The sequence below is a fragment of the Poecilia mexicana genome, unplaced genomic scaffold (assembly GCF_051168715.1).
Source record: "Poecilia mexicana isolate PSO_F unplaced genomic scaffold, ASM5116871v1 scaffold_22, whole genome shotgun sequence".
Lineage (NCBI taxonomy): Eukaryota > Metazoa > Chordata > Actinopteri > Cyprinodontiformes > Poeciliidae > Poecilia > Poecilia mexicana.
In genome coordinates this window covers 9,311,048-9,325,270 of record NW_028263391.1, presented here as the reverse complement: position 1 = coordinate 9,325,270, position 14,223 = coordinate 9,311,048, and the positions used below count along the sequence as shown (strand labels likewise).

The 14,223-nt window shown below is 40.7% G+C and overlaps 1 protein-coding gene across 1 annotated transcript; it reads left to right on the top strand.

The window, feature by feature from the left end:
- Positions 1–26: 26 nt before the first annotated feature.
- Positions 27–12,244, top strand: LOC106908315 (microtubule-associated protein 1S-like). Its single transcript, XM_088002410.1, has 10 exons — positions 27–386; positions 1,395–1,490; positions 3,133–3,215; positions 3,587–3,724; positions 4,247–4,751; positions 5,085–5,171; positions 5,251–7,670; positions 8,695–8,836; positions 8,941–9,158; positions 9,243–12,244. The coding sequence occupies exons 1-10, from the start codon at positions 233–235 to the stop codon at positions 9,396–9,398; spliced, it is 3,999 nt and encodes a 1,332-aa protein (XP_087858536.1). The 5' UTR covers positions 27–232; the 3' UTR covers positions 9,399–12,244.
- The last annotated feature ends 1,979 nt before the right edge of the window (positions 12,245–14,223 follow it).

Below are 14,223 nucleotides of genomic sequence, written 5' to 3'. Positions count from 1 at the left end.
TCTTATCAATACAATAAAATCTATCAGTCAATATGTTGGACGTCTCCCAAGCACTTGCTATAGAATATAAATAAAGCAGTGCTAAAATTTCGGAGGTCCAAACGTGAAAAAAAAAAAAAAAAAAAAAAAGATTTATTAAGCATCCACAGCAGCATTCCAGCACAGCAGCCGTCAGCTCCCTGTCATAACAGGCGCTCTGCTGTCTGCTTTCCTCAATGACATCACACCCAACATGGCGTCCGGCCGGGTGTTGGAGAGGGAGGTCCAGGAGGAGCCGAAGACCGCAACCCTGGACTTCTGCCCCCACAAATACTCCCTGCTGGCTGTCATCGGACGGACGGCCCGCCACAGACAGACGGAGCACATCCGGAAAGAGATCGAGCGAGGTGGGTGCAGATATTTATGTCACCGAAGCTCAATGCGTTTTTTTTTTCCTCCCTCCCCTTTCTTCTACGTTTTTTTATTTTATTTTTTATAAATACAAGAAATACACAAAATCTAGTTCCGTGAATCTTCACTAGGGATGATAGCGGGACCTCTTTGCAGGATTTCTGTAATTTTATCCACCCTTGAGGACCGAGGATGCGTCATCTGGCGATCCGCCACCATCAGCATCCTCCTCGCCCCCTCCGGGTGCGATTTAATTAAAAGCAGTCAGGAGCGATGGGTTCGTCTCTTTTTGTCGTTATGTAAGGACAAGCTTTAGGGGAAATGTGGCAGGGACATCCAGCCTCTTGTGATCGACGTTTCATTAACCCATTAACCGTTTGTGTATTTACACTCAGCATCATCTGCGATTACAGCAGATTACAGCGCTGCATCCCGTTTAACGTGCTAGAGCTGGAAATAAATTATAACTGAGAGCCACTTTGGACTTTAACTGGGCCAATTAACATTTCATCAGTGCTTGATGAAAGCAGCTTTCTCTAAGCAATCAACTTTTCATGAGTTGAAATGATTTTAAAGAACCTCAACAGTAAATTATATCTTTAATGCAATTAAGATTTAGGTAGGGTTTTTTTTACTTGGCAGTTATTTTCACAAAATGCATCACACTTTAAATTTATTCATAAATGTATAACATTTAATTGGTGAGAGCTTTGGAATCTGCCAATTTACTCTTCATTAGAGTAGAGTTGTAAGTTGATAGTTAATTTTTTTTGCATATTTTATTAAAATAAATTTTAAAATGAATCTTTTCCACAACAATTTTAGTCCTTAAAAGGATGTATCAGCTGCACTGTAAAAAAAAAAAAAAAAAAAAGTCGCTAATTTACAATATAAATACGGATAAAATTGTGGCAACCACAGCTGCTGGTATTTTACTGGAAATTAGAGACTTTTTAAAACAAACTTTTTAGTGTGTGTCAAGTTATTTTTTTGTATGCCTTCAGGTATTCAGTCATGGGACGTGGACCTAAAATCCTGCAACCTGGATCTCTTTCTGCAGGAGTTCCTCTCCCATCACACGGCATCGTTTAAAGGTGCAGGTAAGAAGCTTTTCTCTTGAAAACCAAATCAGGTCCTTCATGCCCAGATTCTCCAAATGCACTCAAAGTGTTGGTCAGGCACCAGCTCAGCCACTTCAGGAAGGAAGGAAGGAAGGAAAGTGAGAAGCAGCTTTACCGATTGTTAGATGTGGGTGTAACTTCAGGATGGAAAACAATAGGAACCTGCAACTGGTTGTGCAAAGTCGCATTGTTGTCTGCGTTTGGGTTTAAGAGCAGTCGTGAACAGCTGATTGCTCGCAGTGGACGCAGTCGTGAATAGACTTTTGTTTTTCCAGAGTTGAGGAAAGTGCAAGGATTGCATTGTTGAAAATGCGTTCATTCGCTTTCTTGCCAAACGTTGGATGAGAGGATCAATAAGGCTCTCATGCGTTTACTGTAAATATGTAGCTGAATCCAGCAGCTTTGTTCCTCTGGAATAAAGGCTTCTTTAGCTTTGTTTACACTCCGGAGATGAGCCGGAGTCGTGCTTACGTGCAAGAGAACTGCAAAGACCAAGTTAAAATGTATGCTTAGGCATGTTGTCACAGGATTTAAACTGTCTCCTTTTATTAGTAAATTTATGGAAAAAATGCAAAATAAACCAGAGATTCACACGTGTGATGTTATTTTCCATAGAGAAACTAGTAAAGAAACACACACTACATGCCTGGTCTGCAGTGTATTCTGCAAAGAAAGTAGGGAGACTAACTTTTAAAAAAGAAAAGTAGCTGACCCAAAAAAAAGTAATTTCAGCAGATTTAGAGGACATGTGGAAAGGATGTCCAATGGAAACAGGAAAAGTCCAAAAATGGCATCTTCCTTATTTAGATCATCTGCTCTGTGCCAAATTTTAAGGTTTAAGACCTACACAGAATTTTATTTGTGAGAATGTTTTCTTTTTGCAAATAACTAATATATATATATATATATATATATATATATATATATATATATATATATATATATTGTAAAGTTGTTTTTACTTTACGTAAATGCAACTTTGGCTTGTCTTCTGATTTACAGCAATGATTTATGACCCATTAAAAATGTCCAGAACAGTGCAGTGAAAACAAGAATGACTTTCCTCTGATGTGGAAACAGACGTCTTGTGGACTGGAAATGAGTGAAGACTTTTAAAGAATCAAAAGAAAGAACATCTACTGATCAAGAATACGTTAAATGATCACAGGAAACCCGACTGTTTAGAAACAAAACACTGATGACTTCAAATCTCCTGCACATGTCTGTTTATCCAGGCAGCGCCATAAAACATCACAGTGGCACAAGATCAAAATGGGGGCATGTTCACAATAAAGCCAGGATTTTCGTGCCAAACTCAGACTTCAGAGTCTGAGCCAGTTCCCTTCAGACTGGATTTCCACTGCTGGCACGCCGTCCTCAGACAGACATCTGACTCAGCTGTTCTCGTCCTCTTCCTTCCTCTTGTTCTGTTTCAATCACCCGTCTGATTATCACACTTCACTTTCTCTTTGACTTTTATTTTCTTTTTCTTTTTTCCGGCTTCCTGCTCAGATCTATCGGCGTGTTTCCCAGCGCTCTGACTCTCGTGTTTCTCTCTCTGTGTCCTTCTCTGTTTGTTCTCGCTCTCTCTCGCTCTCTCTCGCTCTCTCCGCCTCTCCAGGGCAGAAGTGTCTTCGCCACTGTACCAAGGTGTTGGACACACAAGTGCTGATCAGTCCATCTCAGGAACTGGCTCATTCAGAGGTATAAAAAAAAAAAAAAAAGTCCCATGTCGATTGAAAGCTCAGGATTCTGTCTGAAACAGAGCAGGACTCTTTACATTATGAAGGATAGCCAGTGAATGACATGTGGCTCTATTTCTGCCTGATGAGTTTTGAAACGAGCATGTGGTTTCGGTTCCCAAGGTCTTTAGAATGGAAACAAATCCTCTAAATATTTAACCTTTGTTTCACACTAAACTGATCAACTTTACATTTATATGAATATATGATAAACATCTTTCTGCTAAAGACGTATTGATCTCCTTTACATGCACTCACTCGACATTTTCTTCTCTCTTTATTTCTAATGAGTGACTTGGCAAAAACACCAGATTTTTTCCCTCTCTGTTTCAGGTGTTCACCTTGCTGTCCAGAGAGTCTGCTCATAAGCTGCTGATCTTGGCTGGTCTGAGCGTGGAGGAAAGCGGAGAGCTGCTGTTTCACAAAGGACACTTTTCTCCTGACCACCTCAGACGATTAATAACAGAGCAGGTGCAGCGTCACGATCCCTCCGGATTTTTCCTAAATGTTTCAATTAGGGGACTTGAGATGTCATTTACAAAAGTTTGCCTGCCAAACTGTGCTCTTTTTTTTTCTTTTAAAAGGAGGATCAGAAATTAAACGCAGCAAAGGGGAAAATAAACCAAATATTTGTATCTTGTTAATTTTCCTGACATTCTTTGCATGAGGTGAATAGATTTTTATTCTTTGTTTATATTTGTTAAAAAAAATTCTTTATTGGCTAAATATATCATCTTTTAAAGAACAAAACTCTATAAACTTACACTATTTTTTGACATAAAGCATGGGTGCAGGTTTGTGTATTTCTAATAGTTTTCTAATACAAAGCTCATGGTTTAAGCTCCTCAAGATGCTGATTGTAACTAAAGAAAAGCATTTCATTGCAAGAAACTGATCAAATTTGGGCAGCTCTTGTGATTTATTTGATTTTACTTTTTTTTTTTTTTCAAAAAAGAAACCTTGCATTCACACTAAAGAGCAGTCTTTCTTCAGTTCCCAGATCAGGAGAGCTCCACTTCCTGCCCTACCAAGATCAATTTGACCCTCAGTTGTCCCAACATCGGACACTGGAGAAAGATCCTCCTGGGAAACCAACCCCTGCAGGGTCCCCTGGCGCTGCGAATCAACCCCGTAGAGGTGCTGCCCGCCATGGAGTCTCTGGGGGAATTCACATCGCTCATCTCTGGCACCATCTGCCCCGCATCCGCCTTCGACCTGCTGCCACCTCCCACCACCGTGGGGTTCCTCAAGCTGTCCCGCCCTTGCTGCTATGTGTTCCCCGCTGGGCGCGGCGACTGCGCTTTCTTCGCGGTTAACGGGTTCACCATGCTGGTGGACGGAGGCTCGGACTCTCAGGCCTGTTTCTGGAAGCTGGTCCGCCACCTGGACAGAGTCGATGCGGTTCTGTTGACCCATGTGGGCACAGAGAACCTCCCCGGTGCCGTCTCCTTCCTAGAAAGGAAGGTGGCTGAGAAGGAGCTGAGCCATGATGTCAAAGGTACGAGAGCCTTCTCATTTTCAGGGTTAAAGTACATTGCAAGAAACTGATGCACAGAGCTTTGTTTTTATCTTGAAAACAAGAATTAAGTGCACAAGTTTGAATGTGTTGTGCATTTTTTATAATTCACACAATTTCATAAGTATGTATGCGAGCTCACATATGTACACATATCACCATTAATGTTACATAAAATGTTCCTTAGCAATTTTTGTGCTAAAGAAATGAATAAAACATTTATGCCAATAATAACTGTATGTAAACTTATGACTTGAACTGTACATGCTGCGTTGCATCATCCATATTTGAATGTTTTAATTTCCGTTTGCACAGATGACTTGTCAAAGAGGCTCATCTCTCCAGAGCTAGGCGTTGTTTTCTTCAACGCCCCCAGCAGGCTGCAGGCAGAACAACATTCTTGTGAGTTTTGTAAATAAGCACACTATGGAGTATTTCTTAACAACAGAAAGCAAAACAGTTGTCAATCTTTTCCTTTAAGTTGCAGACAATGTGCTGAAGAGTACACAGCAGGCCGCCATGACTTTACAGCTCTTGAAGAAGTTAGACATCAGGCCACAACCGCTGTTTCGACCACAAGGTGTCCCCATGAAGCCGCTCACCTTGTTTCAAAAGATGGGAGTGGGACAGCTGGACTTGTACATCCTCACACCAGGCAACAGCAGCCAGGAATACGAAATGTTCATACAGAACTGGCCTGACGGAGTCTCATCACTGTCACAGAGTCTCCCTCTCACCGCGCTGGTCTCGGTCTCTGCCCTGCTCGTGTGGCATCCAGCGTGTCCTCAAGAGAAGGTGGTCAGAGTGCTGTTCCCCGGCGCAACGCCACAGGCAAAACTGCTGGAGGGGCTGGAGAAGCTCAAAGGATTGGACTTCCTTCAGAAGCCAACAGTAACAACCGGAGACCTCGAAAGACAGGGGGAGGACAGGAAGGCCAAGAGGACAGAGAGCCTGGACAGTGGCCGGTCAATAGGGAAAGAGGGAACAGCCAAGAAGAAGGAAGAAGGAAAGGATTCATTAGTGAAAGAAAAGATAAAGACATTAAGTGGAAGTAAAGATACTGATAAAGCTAAAATCAAGGAGGCGGGCATAAAACGTAAACCATCACTATCAGAGAAGAATACTTTAAAGAAAGGGTTAGGGAAGGATGGAAAGAAAGAGGAGAAGACTGGCAACAAAGAGGAGAACAGTGTTAAAAGGACTGAGCAGATAAAAAGAGAAGGAGTCCCATCAAAAACCAAGAAGGACAATAAAACGAAACCAAAAAAGGACGCAAGAAATGACAAAACAGGAGAGAAAAAAACTCAGAAGTCATCAGCAAATGAAGCAAACAATGACAAGAAAGTTCATGCAAATAATAATGTAACAGAACAAAAACGAGGTTCTTTGTCAAAAATCCTAGAGCCAGATTGCCCTGGTACTGATGACCGAGATCACAAGAAGGAGACTAAAGCTGAGGAGAAGCAGAGCGGCTCCAAGATGTCCACCCCGGAGGATATGACGGCTGATTTTCTCAAGCTCAAGGAAGAAAGTGAACTGGAAGCAGCCCAAATGGAAACTGCAGCCTTTTGTCAAGGTGCATGCAATGAGGCTGGTGAAAGGTTTATACAAGAAGCAGCAGGTGGTTTGGAAGAAACAAAAGTAGAGGATAGAGACAGTTTAGTGCAAAATATCCCTGGGAGGAGTGGCAAAGCAGAAGCAGACAGCCAACGAAACCATGCAGATGAGTCCGTCAAATCTAGCAAACCTGCAAAGGTTGTAGGATTCCCATCTCCTCTGAACAAATCTTACAAAAATGATCACACAGTCCAGCAGGACACAACTCCAACTGAGTACACACTGCTGGACGGGGCTTTGAAGCACTCCCCTCCCTCGCGCTCCTCTCCGGAAAACCAGGCCCCCAACAGTCCTGAAGAGGAGACAGTCGAGCCAGTGTCCCCTGACTCACGTCCTAACAGTGCAGGCCACACTCCCTACTGCCTGTCCCCAGACGACGTGTGGTGCAACAGAGCCACGCTGAGCCGACTTCAGGCCCTCCATTCAGCTGATGCTCACGAGGCAATTGGGTCATCTGGCCAAAGTGAGGAGGAGGCCTGCAAGACCAAAAGTGCTACTGAAAACCGCAAAGAAAAGCATCTAAGTTTTCTTTCTTTGGGCACATGTAAAGAGGGTTCTTCGGATCCCTCGCCGTCTGTAGCCACCACCACCACCACCACGCACTCATTACCAGCAGAGGTGAGCTCACCTCAGTCAACAGAAGTAGATGAATCTTTGTCAATGTCCTTCGAGCAGGGACCAAGCGCTGGAAGCCAGAGAGAAGGAGATGATGGCGTTTATCTCTCCCACTCTAATGGAGGGTATTACGTGGGAATGTCTTTGCCAATGAAGAAGCCTCCCAGATCTTCGGGTCAGGGTTCAGAGATGGGGCGACCCGCTGCACCGAACACTCTCCATTTTGAGGCATCAGCTCATGACGTGGACCTTTGTTTGGTTTCTCCTTGTGAGTTCAAGCATTTCAAACCCCCCGACTCAAGCTCAGGCACCAGTGAGGCCTCCAGAGAAGTCAGCGGCCCAAATCACCACGGCAACAACAATAACAACCCAAAGGACAGGTCACCCAGTGAGTCAAATGCCCCCGTCTGCACAGAGGACTGCCCGTCCACCACAGCAGATGGGGTTTTGGATTCGGACTCTGATGATTCATGTAGTGACCCGTCCAACTCCCCCTGTAACCATGACATGAGTCAGACTTTGCCCCCGGACCCCCTGCCAGCCCCTCTCAGAGACAGTCCACCACTGCCTCCCCATCCTGACACCTCCATGCCAGTTCCTCAGTCTGACTCCGAAGCTCACGGGAAGAGAGCAAAAAACACAGCAACCCGGGGAAAGAAGTTTCCAGGGGTGAGTGTGTTAGCAAAGTAGAAAATTTATTGGACAAAGTTGAGTATCTCCACGAGTCTCCCGGTTTTAGATATTTGTCTCATAAAAATATTCATACCTTCTAATAATTTTTTTTGTCATATTACTATCACAAATATCAGTGTATTTCATTGAGATTATTTATGATAGAACAACAAAATGTGGAGGGCAAACAATGAATGGTGTAATTGAGAAAAGCATGATATTCATATGTAGTCAGCCTATCTGAGTACACATTTCGTAGGACCATTTACATCCACCAGATTAGCACTCCTAGAAATGTTAATTTTTGGCATCAGGTTCCAAGTCTTGCAACAGAATCCCAATTGGATTTAGAAATTAAATTTGACAGGGTAATTCTAACATTTGACTGATTCTTATGCTTCTGGAAGGTGAGCCCCAATTCCAGTGTCAATTATTGCACAGGCTCTAAGGGGTTTTCTTCCGAGACTCACCTGTATTTACCTTCATCAACTCTGACCAGCTTCCCTGTCCCTGCAGAAAGGATCCCCATCGCAGGTCGCTATCCTTCATACAGCGTTGGTTTTCCTTCACACATTCTTTCAATAAAAGTCACTCCTTGTCATTCTTAAACTGAGATTAAATTACACCCAAGTGGACTTTGTTTTCTGACCTGCTTGCATTGTATTTTATTTAGGGGAATCATAGTAAAGAAGCTGAAAAATCTGGGCCAAATTTAAATCATGTATCGTTTTCCCTTGATTTCCGGATTTTGCACTACTTCATGTTGACCTTTTAAATAAAATTACTGTAAGCTTGCTGAGGATTTGTGGCTTGGATGTGACAAAATCTTCAATGGGTTTGAATATTTTTGCAAAACACTCTGTATGATCTTTGACCAAGCTTTCTGTCTTCATCAGCAGGGTGTTAAACTTTTGAAATGTACATCACTTTGACACGATTTCCTGGAAACAACAGGAATACCCATAATCAAAGTTGGTTTCTCTTAGGCAGATAATTTCACCAATAACCTTTGTGTCGCCAGATTATCGATGCCCCCCAAAAACCAGGATCAGGGAAAATCAAAACAGGGAGCCAAAGTGGAGCCACGAAAGGGAATCTCTCCAGCACTCGAACGCTTTCCTCCAGCACTCGCTCGGCACCAGCAAAATCATCACCAGCTCCTAGTATGTCATTCTGAACGGGACGCCTCTTTTATGCCACAACGTGACCAGGCTAGCGAATAGGAAAAACATTCTGACCTTCTGTTTTCTCTTCTCCCTCCTGTCAGGCTCTAAGGCTCCCTCTGCTGGTGAAGTCAGTATTTATGTGGACTTGACTTATATTCCATCTGGAGCCTCCTCTCCCACAGTCACAGTGGACTTCTTCAGGTGCATCCGCTCCTCCTGCTACATCATCAGCGGAAACAGTCCAGAACGAGAGGAACTGATGAGACAAACTCTGGATGCTCTGCTGGACGGCAAGGGATCCTGGCCAGAAATCATGCAGGTAAAAACAACTTTAAAAATTAACACGGCTTTCTCTTAGTCAGAGAAGCCACTAGGGAGAAGTTATCCATCTCTTTGTGCCCAGGTGACGGTGATCCCCACCTTTGAGTCGGTGTCGATGCAGGAGTGGTACCAACAAACCCTGGACAGGCAGCGGGAGCTGAACATCACTGTGCTGGGATCAAACAGCACGGTCGCCATGCAGGAAGAGACTTTTCCTGCCTGCAAGATCGAATTCTGAGATGCAGAATACGAGACAGCTGATGGATGGAAATTTCAATGTAAGATTAAAAACGTGAGGAGTGGGGGATTGGTAGAAATAGAAACAGAGGTTATGGGAATATGCCCCACCCCCTTCTTTGCATGTAAGTGGTAAATATCCACTTTATGGGCTTCTTGTTACAGCTGAAAACTGAAAAAAAGGCTTATTTTGACCAATGACCCTGTTCAAAACAGGAGAGGAGACTAAACTTGCTGCAAAGGATGCATGTTGCTCTGCGCACACAGACGGTCTCATGAAAGCTGTTGCTGTAGATTACAATATGGAAACCCGCTTTACAGTTTGCAGCATCCGAATCCACCAAAAAGAAATGAATCCACCAAATTCAGATACATTCAAAAGGGACTTAACAGTTTGCATTGTACGTTGAAAACGAACATTTAATCTTCAAGGAGTTCAGATGTATAGCTTGTGTCCAGGTGTTTGTTGTGAGCGCTGTAAGCAGACGTCAGACGGGCTGTGCTGTGTTGTAGCCGCTTTTAAAAGTGTTTCGTCACTGCTGCCTTTTTACTGAGATCGCATTCAGAAGGAACCAGACTCCGATAAACATGTTTCTGACCCCCGGGGTCACACACCAGCCAGTATTAACACCTTAATCCAAGGGGTTAGATGATTTTACTGGTTAAACAGCGTTGCCACAATTGTAAAATTGAGAATTGTCCGACAATTGTATTCCAGTAAAAATTCCTACAATCACCAAAAATTATACAACCGATAAATTGCGAGTGTAAATAGGAAATAGTCATGCATTATGTTTTAGAACATATATTTTGCACAGTGCTGAATCACACATGTGTAATGGTGATACTAGGAGCTTTGCAGGCTGTAAATAAGAGCAGATGTGGTGAAAGTAATTCTGGAGATAGAACTGAAAGAACGATTGTGATCAAATGAAAAATGCTATTCATACTTTTATTTATTAGGCAGGTCTCTGGTTAGCCCTTCATACATGTCTGCTTACATACGTTTCATTATTTTGTTGTCAAACTTTACATAAACCATATAATTTGGAACAACTGCTCAGGAAAATTAAAACAGTGTTCACTGTTTCCCCTAAATTGGGCTAAAATGCTTTTTCTTGTGAAGTAGTTGTGACATGGTTACATGCTCTCAATTACTGAACAATTCCTTTCAGACAAAATTATTCAAAATGTATAGGCACCAGCATACTACTGCATTAGCATTTCTTGAATTTGCAAACATACACTTGCAACATACCAGCTTCATCAGGAGAAGACACTTTTATTTCCCTGAGACTTGTAATCTAAAACCAGCTGTGTAAAGAAAAAAAAACATCTTATTTTGGGTTATTTTGGTTATTTTAACAATCTTAGGTCAAATATTGGCCAAGATGGATGTTTTATGAGTTTTGGGTGATTTGGAGGACGATGAATTAGCAAATTAACGTAATGCTTGTAAATGGTGGGAGGAATAGAATATGGAAAGTTCACAAAGAAAATATCCAGTGTTGTCCTGGATTAAATGAATTTTCTAATTTTTAATTCTTAAAAATTCTTTAATTTTAATTAATTTAATTTAATTTTCGTCCAATATATTGGACGAAAGCAACAACAAAATCCCAAAAGTCTGAAAGGATGTGTGATGACAGTTAAATTGTATTACAAATTTAACACTCATAACACTTTATATAAAACGTGGCCTGTTTATATTGACGTCATGACCGATTCGAATGTTGAGCATAGCTAGCATTAGCCTGGGCTAGCACCAGCTAGCCTGTGCAGTCTAACTAGCAGCTAAAAGGCTAAGATTCAACAAACATATTCTGCAGCATCAACTAAGATTATTATAAACTGACACTAACATAATTGTACAACATTTTTTACAATCTTACCATTTCGTATTTCAATCCGTAGAAGAGGTTTGGCGAAGTTTGATCATGTCACGGTAGACGTCGAAATGACTGCCTGTTAAGAATCACGCACCTCCTTTTAGTCTGTGTTCGGCCCAATGTTTCGTTAAAAATATCCAACTTTTGTCCAACCCTCAACAACATATGTCCAGTATAACACGCAGTTATTGCGTGTGTGTGTGTGTGTGTGTGTGGATATTCACTCCTATCCATAAGATTTGTGCTAGGTTTCATTTGACCTTTTATTTTTAAGTTCTTCTCTTCTGAAAATCCTTTCACCCTAGTTTGTAAATCCATGGATGTTATTGTGAGATGTGGTTTACTGTACTTTATGTGGCTATTTTGCCTTTATTTTTGCACAAATATGCATGTGACATTATGAGTTTCTAAATACCAAAGCATGAAGAATCACAAAGACAGGTCATTTTTGCCTATAAAACAAAATGCTGCCACCAAATGCATAGAAGCATCACTTTTTTTTAAAATCAAGTTTCTCTAAATGATCTGTCAGGGTTTTTTTTTTCTATAAATGTAGATGCAATGAAAAGAAATCATCCTAAGATTGTAACAATTTACGAGAAACTTAATATTGAATTATGCATCTGTATCTCTGAATGTCTTTTATCAAATGATATTGTAATTAAACACAAAGTCATTACAAACTTTGTACGAACAAGATCTCGAAAACAAATATTTGAATTTCTTCTTAGCCATCTTCTTGTATGTCCTGCATATGTAAAACACTTAATTTATGTTGTTTTTTTTCATGATATTCATGAATAAAAAGAGCAAAGCACCGTGGGGATGTGTAACATTATCTTATGAACAAAAAAAAACAACTCTGATTGTAAGTAGACGACAAAAAACAATGTCAGCAAGGATTTTGGTTGTAACAGTAGGAATGCAAGAATAAAACAAAAAATATGCACAATCGAAATGTGTCTTGAGAATCATGTAAATGCAAACGTTTGAGCGATGAGGATCAGCAGATGTTTCTGTTTTTCTCAGTCGCTTTGGTGCAAATTCAAACTTGTTCAATCTTCAAATCCTTGTGTTACTGTGTGCATCATAAAAGCGTTTTCTTATTTCTTTTAACAGGTTGCAAATGATTCTCTGCTTTTTCCTACGTTTTCAAATGCTTTTGTCATGTTGATCAAAATGTGTGACACAGGTCTCTGCTGAATTGGCTCGACCGTCACAACATTTAAACATAACTTCATTGTATAAGTCTAAAACATGCAAGAAACTGGATTTTATAATCCATGCTGTTTTGCAGTTTGTATGAACTGTGCTGTTTTGCAGTTTGTATGAACTGTTTTGAGAAATACATTTGCTGTTTTGTAAATGTCAAAAATGATTTGAGAAATGCACCAAAGCAACTGAGAAAAACTATAAGTACTGAGTTTTACTTGGAAAGCTCTCAAAAAATATCCTGTGCGTCACAATCGACTTTAGCGTTGGTGTACTTTACAGCCTCACAGTCTAAGGCAGTGTTTCTCAACCTTTTTCGGGCCAGCGCCCCCCTAGCCTTTATCCAGGTTCCTCAACGCCCCCCACCAAAGAATTTGCAGGCTACTTTGCACTGACTATTATTTTATCATTAATATTACTGTCACTATTGTAGATGTTTTGATTTTTATGCTTGTTTCTGTATTTATCATCAAAAATTATTTCCCAGAGAACAAAAAAGTAATGGGAATAGAAATTATTTTCACAGGTGTTTACAAAAAATGCAATGAACATTCAAGTTAGAAGGCCTAACAGCAGCCAATCAGAGTGGAAAAAATATTCTTATTTTGTGCCATTTTCTAGTTGTTAAATCTTGCACAAAATGATCAGATAAAAGATGAACAACATGCCAGTTTATACTTTGAACTATTTGCAAACCGACTGAGCTCTGCAGCATTAAAACATGGATAGAACTGTAACTACATTAATCATAACTCTTCTTCTCTTCGGTGTTTGTCAGTTTCTGGTGGTGCAGCTCTGTGCTGCCTTCAGGAGAATGGGGCATCAGAGTACCATCCATAAAATTTCACCCACATGGCATTTATTGTGCAAATCAGAGCTTTCAGTGGAAAAACAAAAGTTCCAGGTCCTTTTAATGCCATACAAATATGAGACAGAAACATGGATTATAGCTTTAGACCTGTCTACTGATTTATAGATTAATAGTTTTACTGTACAGAAATTACAAAGAACAAATCTGGTTCTTAATCAAATCTTAGTGAGTCAAACTGAAAGTGTCATGGAGTCATCAGCCTCATGACATGAAAAATAATATTGAAGAAATAAATGTATCAAATCTAATTAAAAACATAAATAAGTGATACGTTCTTTATTGTTATGGTCTGTAAGATATATTTATTCTCAGTATTAGATGTGGTCTCAACAAACCCATGGCACTTCAACAATATTATTTTACCTTTTATCTGGAAATAGTGTCTGTTTATTCTTGCCATACAGTCTCTGTATTAATTATTGCTCGAAAGGTCTTGCCATACCAGTTTATTCCTCTGTATTTACTTTAGTTTCTTAGTTTATTCTTGCATTTTGTTCTTCATTCATTTCTATTTAGTTTTCTCTGATTAATATTATCCTCTCTTGGTTTATTGCTATGTCCACTTTAGTTTCTTTCCTGTTGCTAATTTATTTTATCGTTTATTGACCATCAGTAATCTTCACTCATCACCTGCTGCGCCGCCTAATCGTCATGTGTTGATTTTTCACTGTTCAGCGTCGGATTCTCTGTTTTTATGCCATAATTCACATCTAGTTCGTCGCTCCGTTTTATGTCCCGCTTCTCCTGTTTCAGAGTTTGTTTGTTTGTTTAACCCCCTAAGGTGCAGGGCGGTCGGGAAACGTATCGATGGGAAAAATGCAGACTGACATAAACCTTTTAAAACAACGGAAACA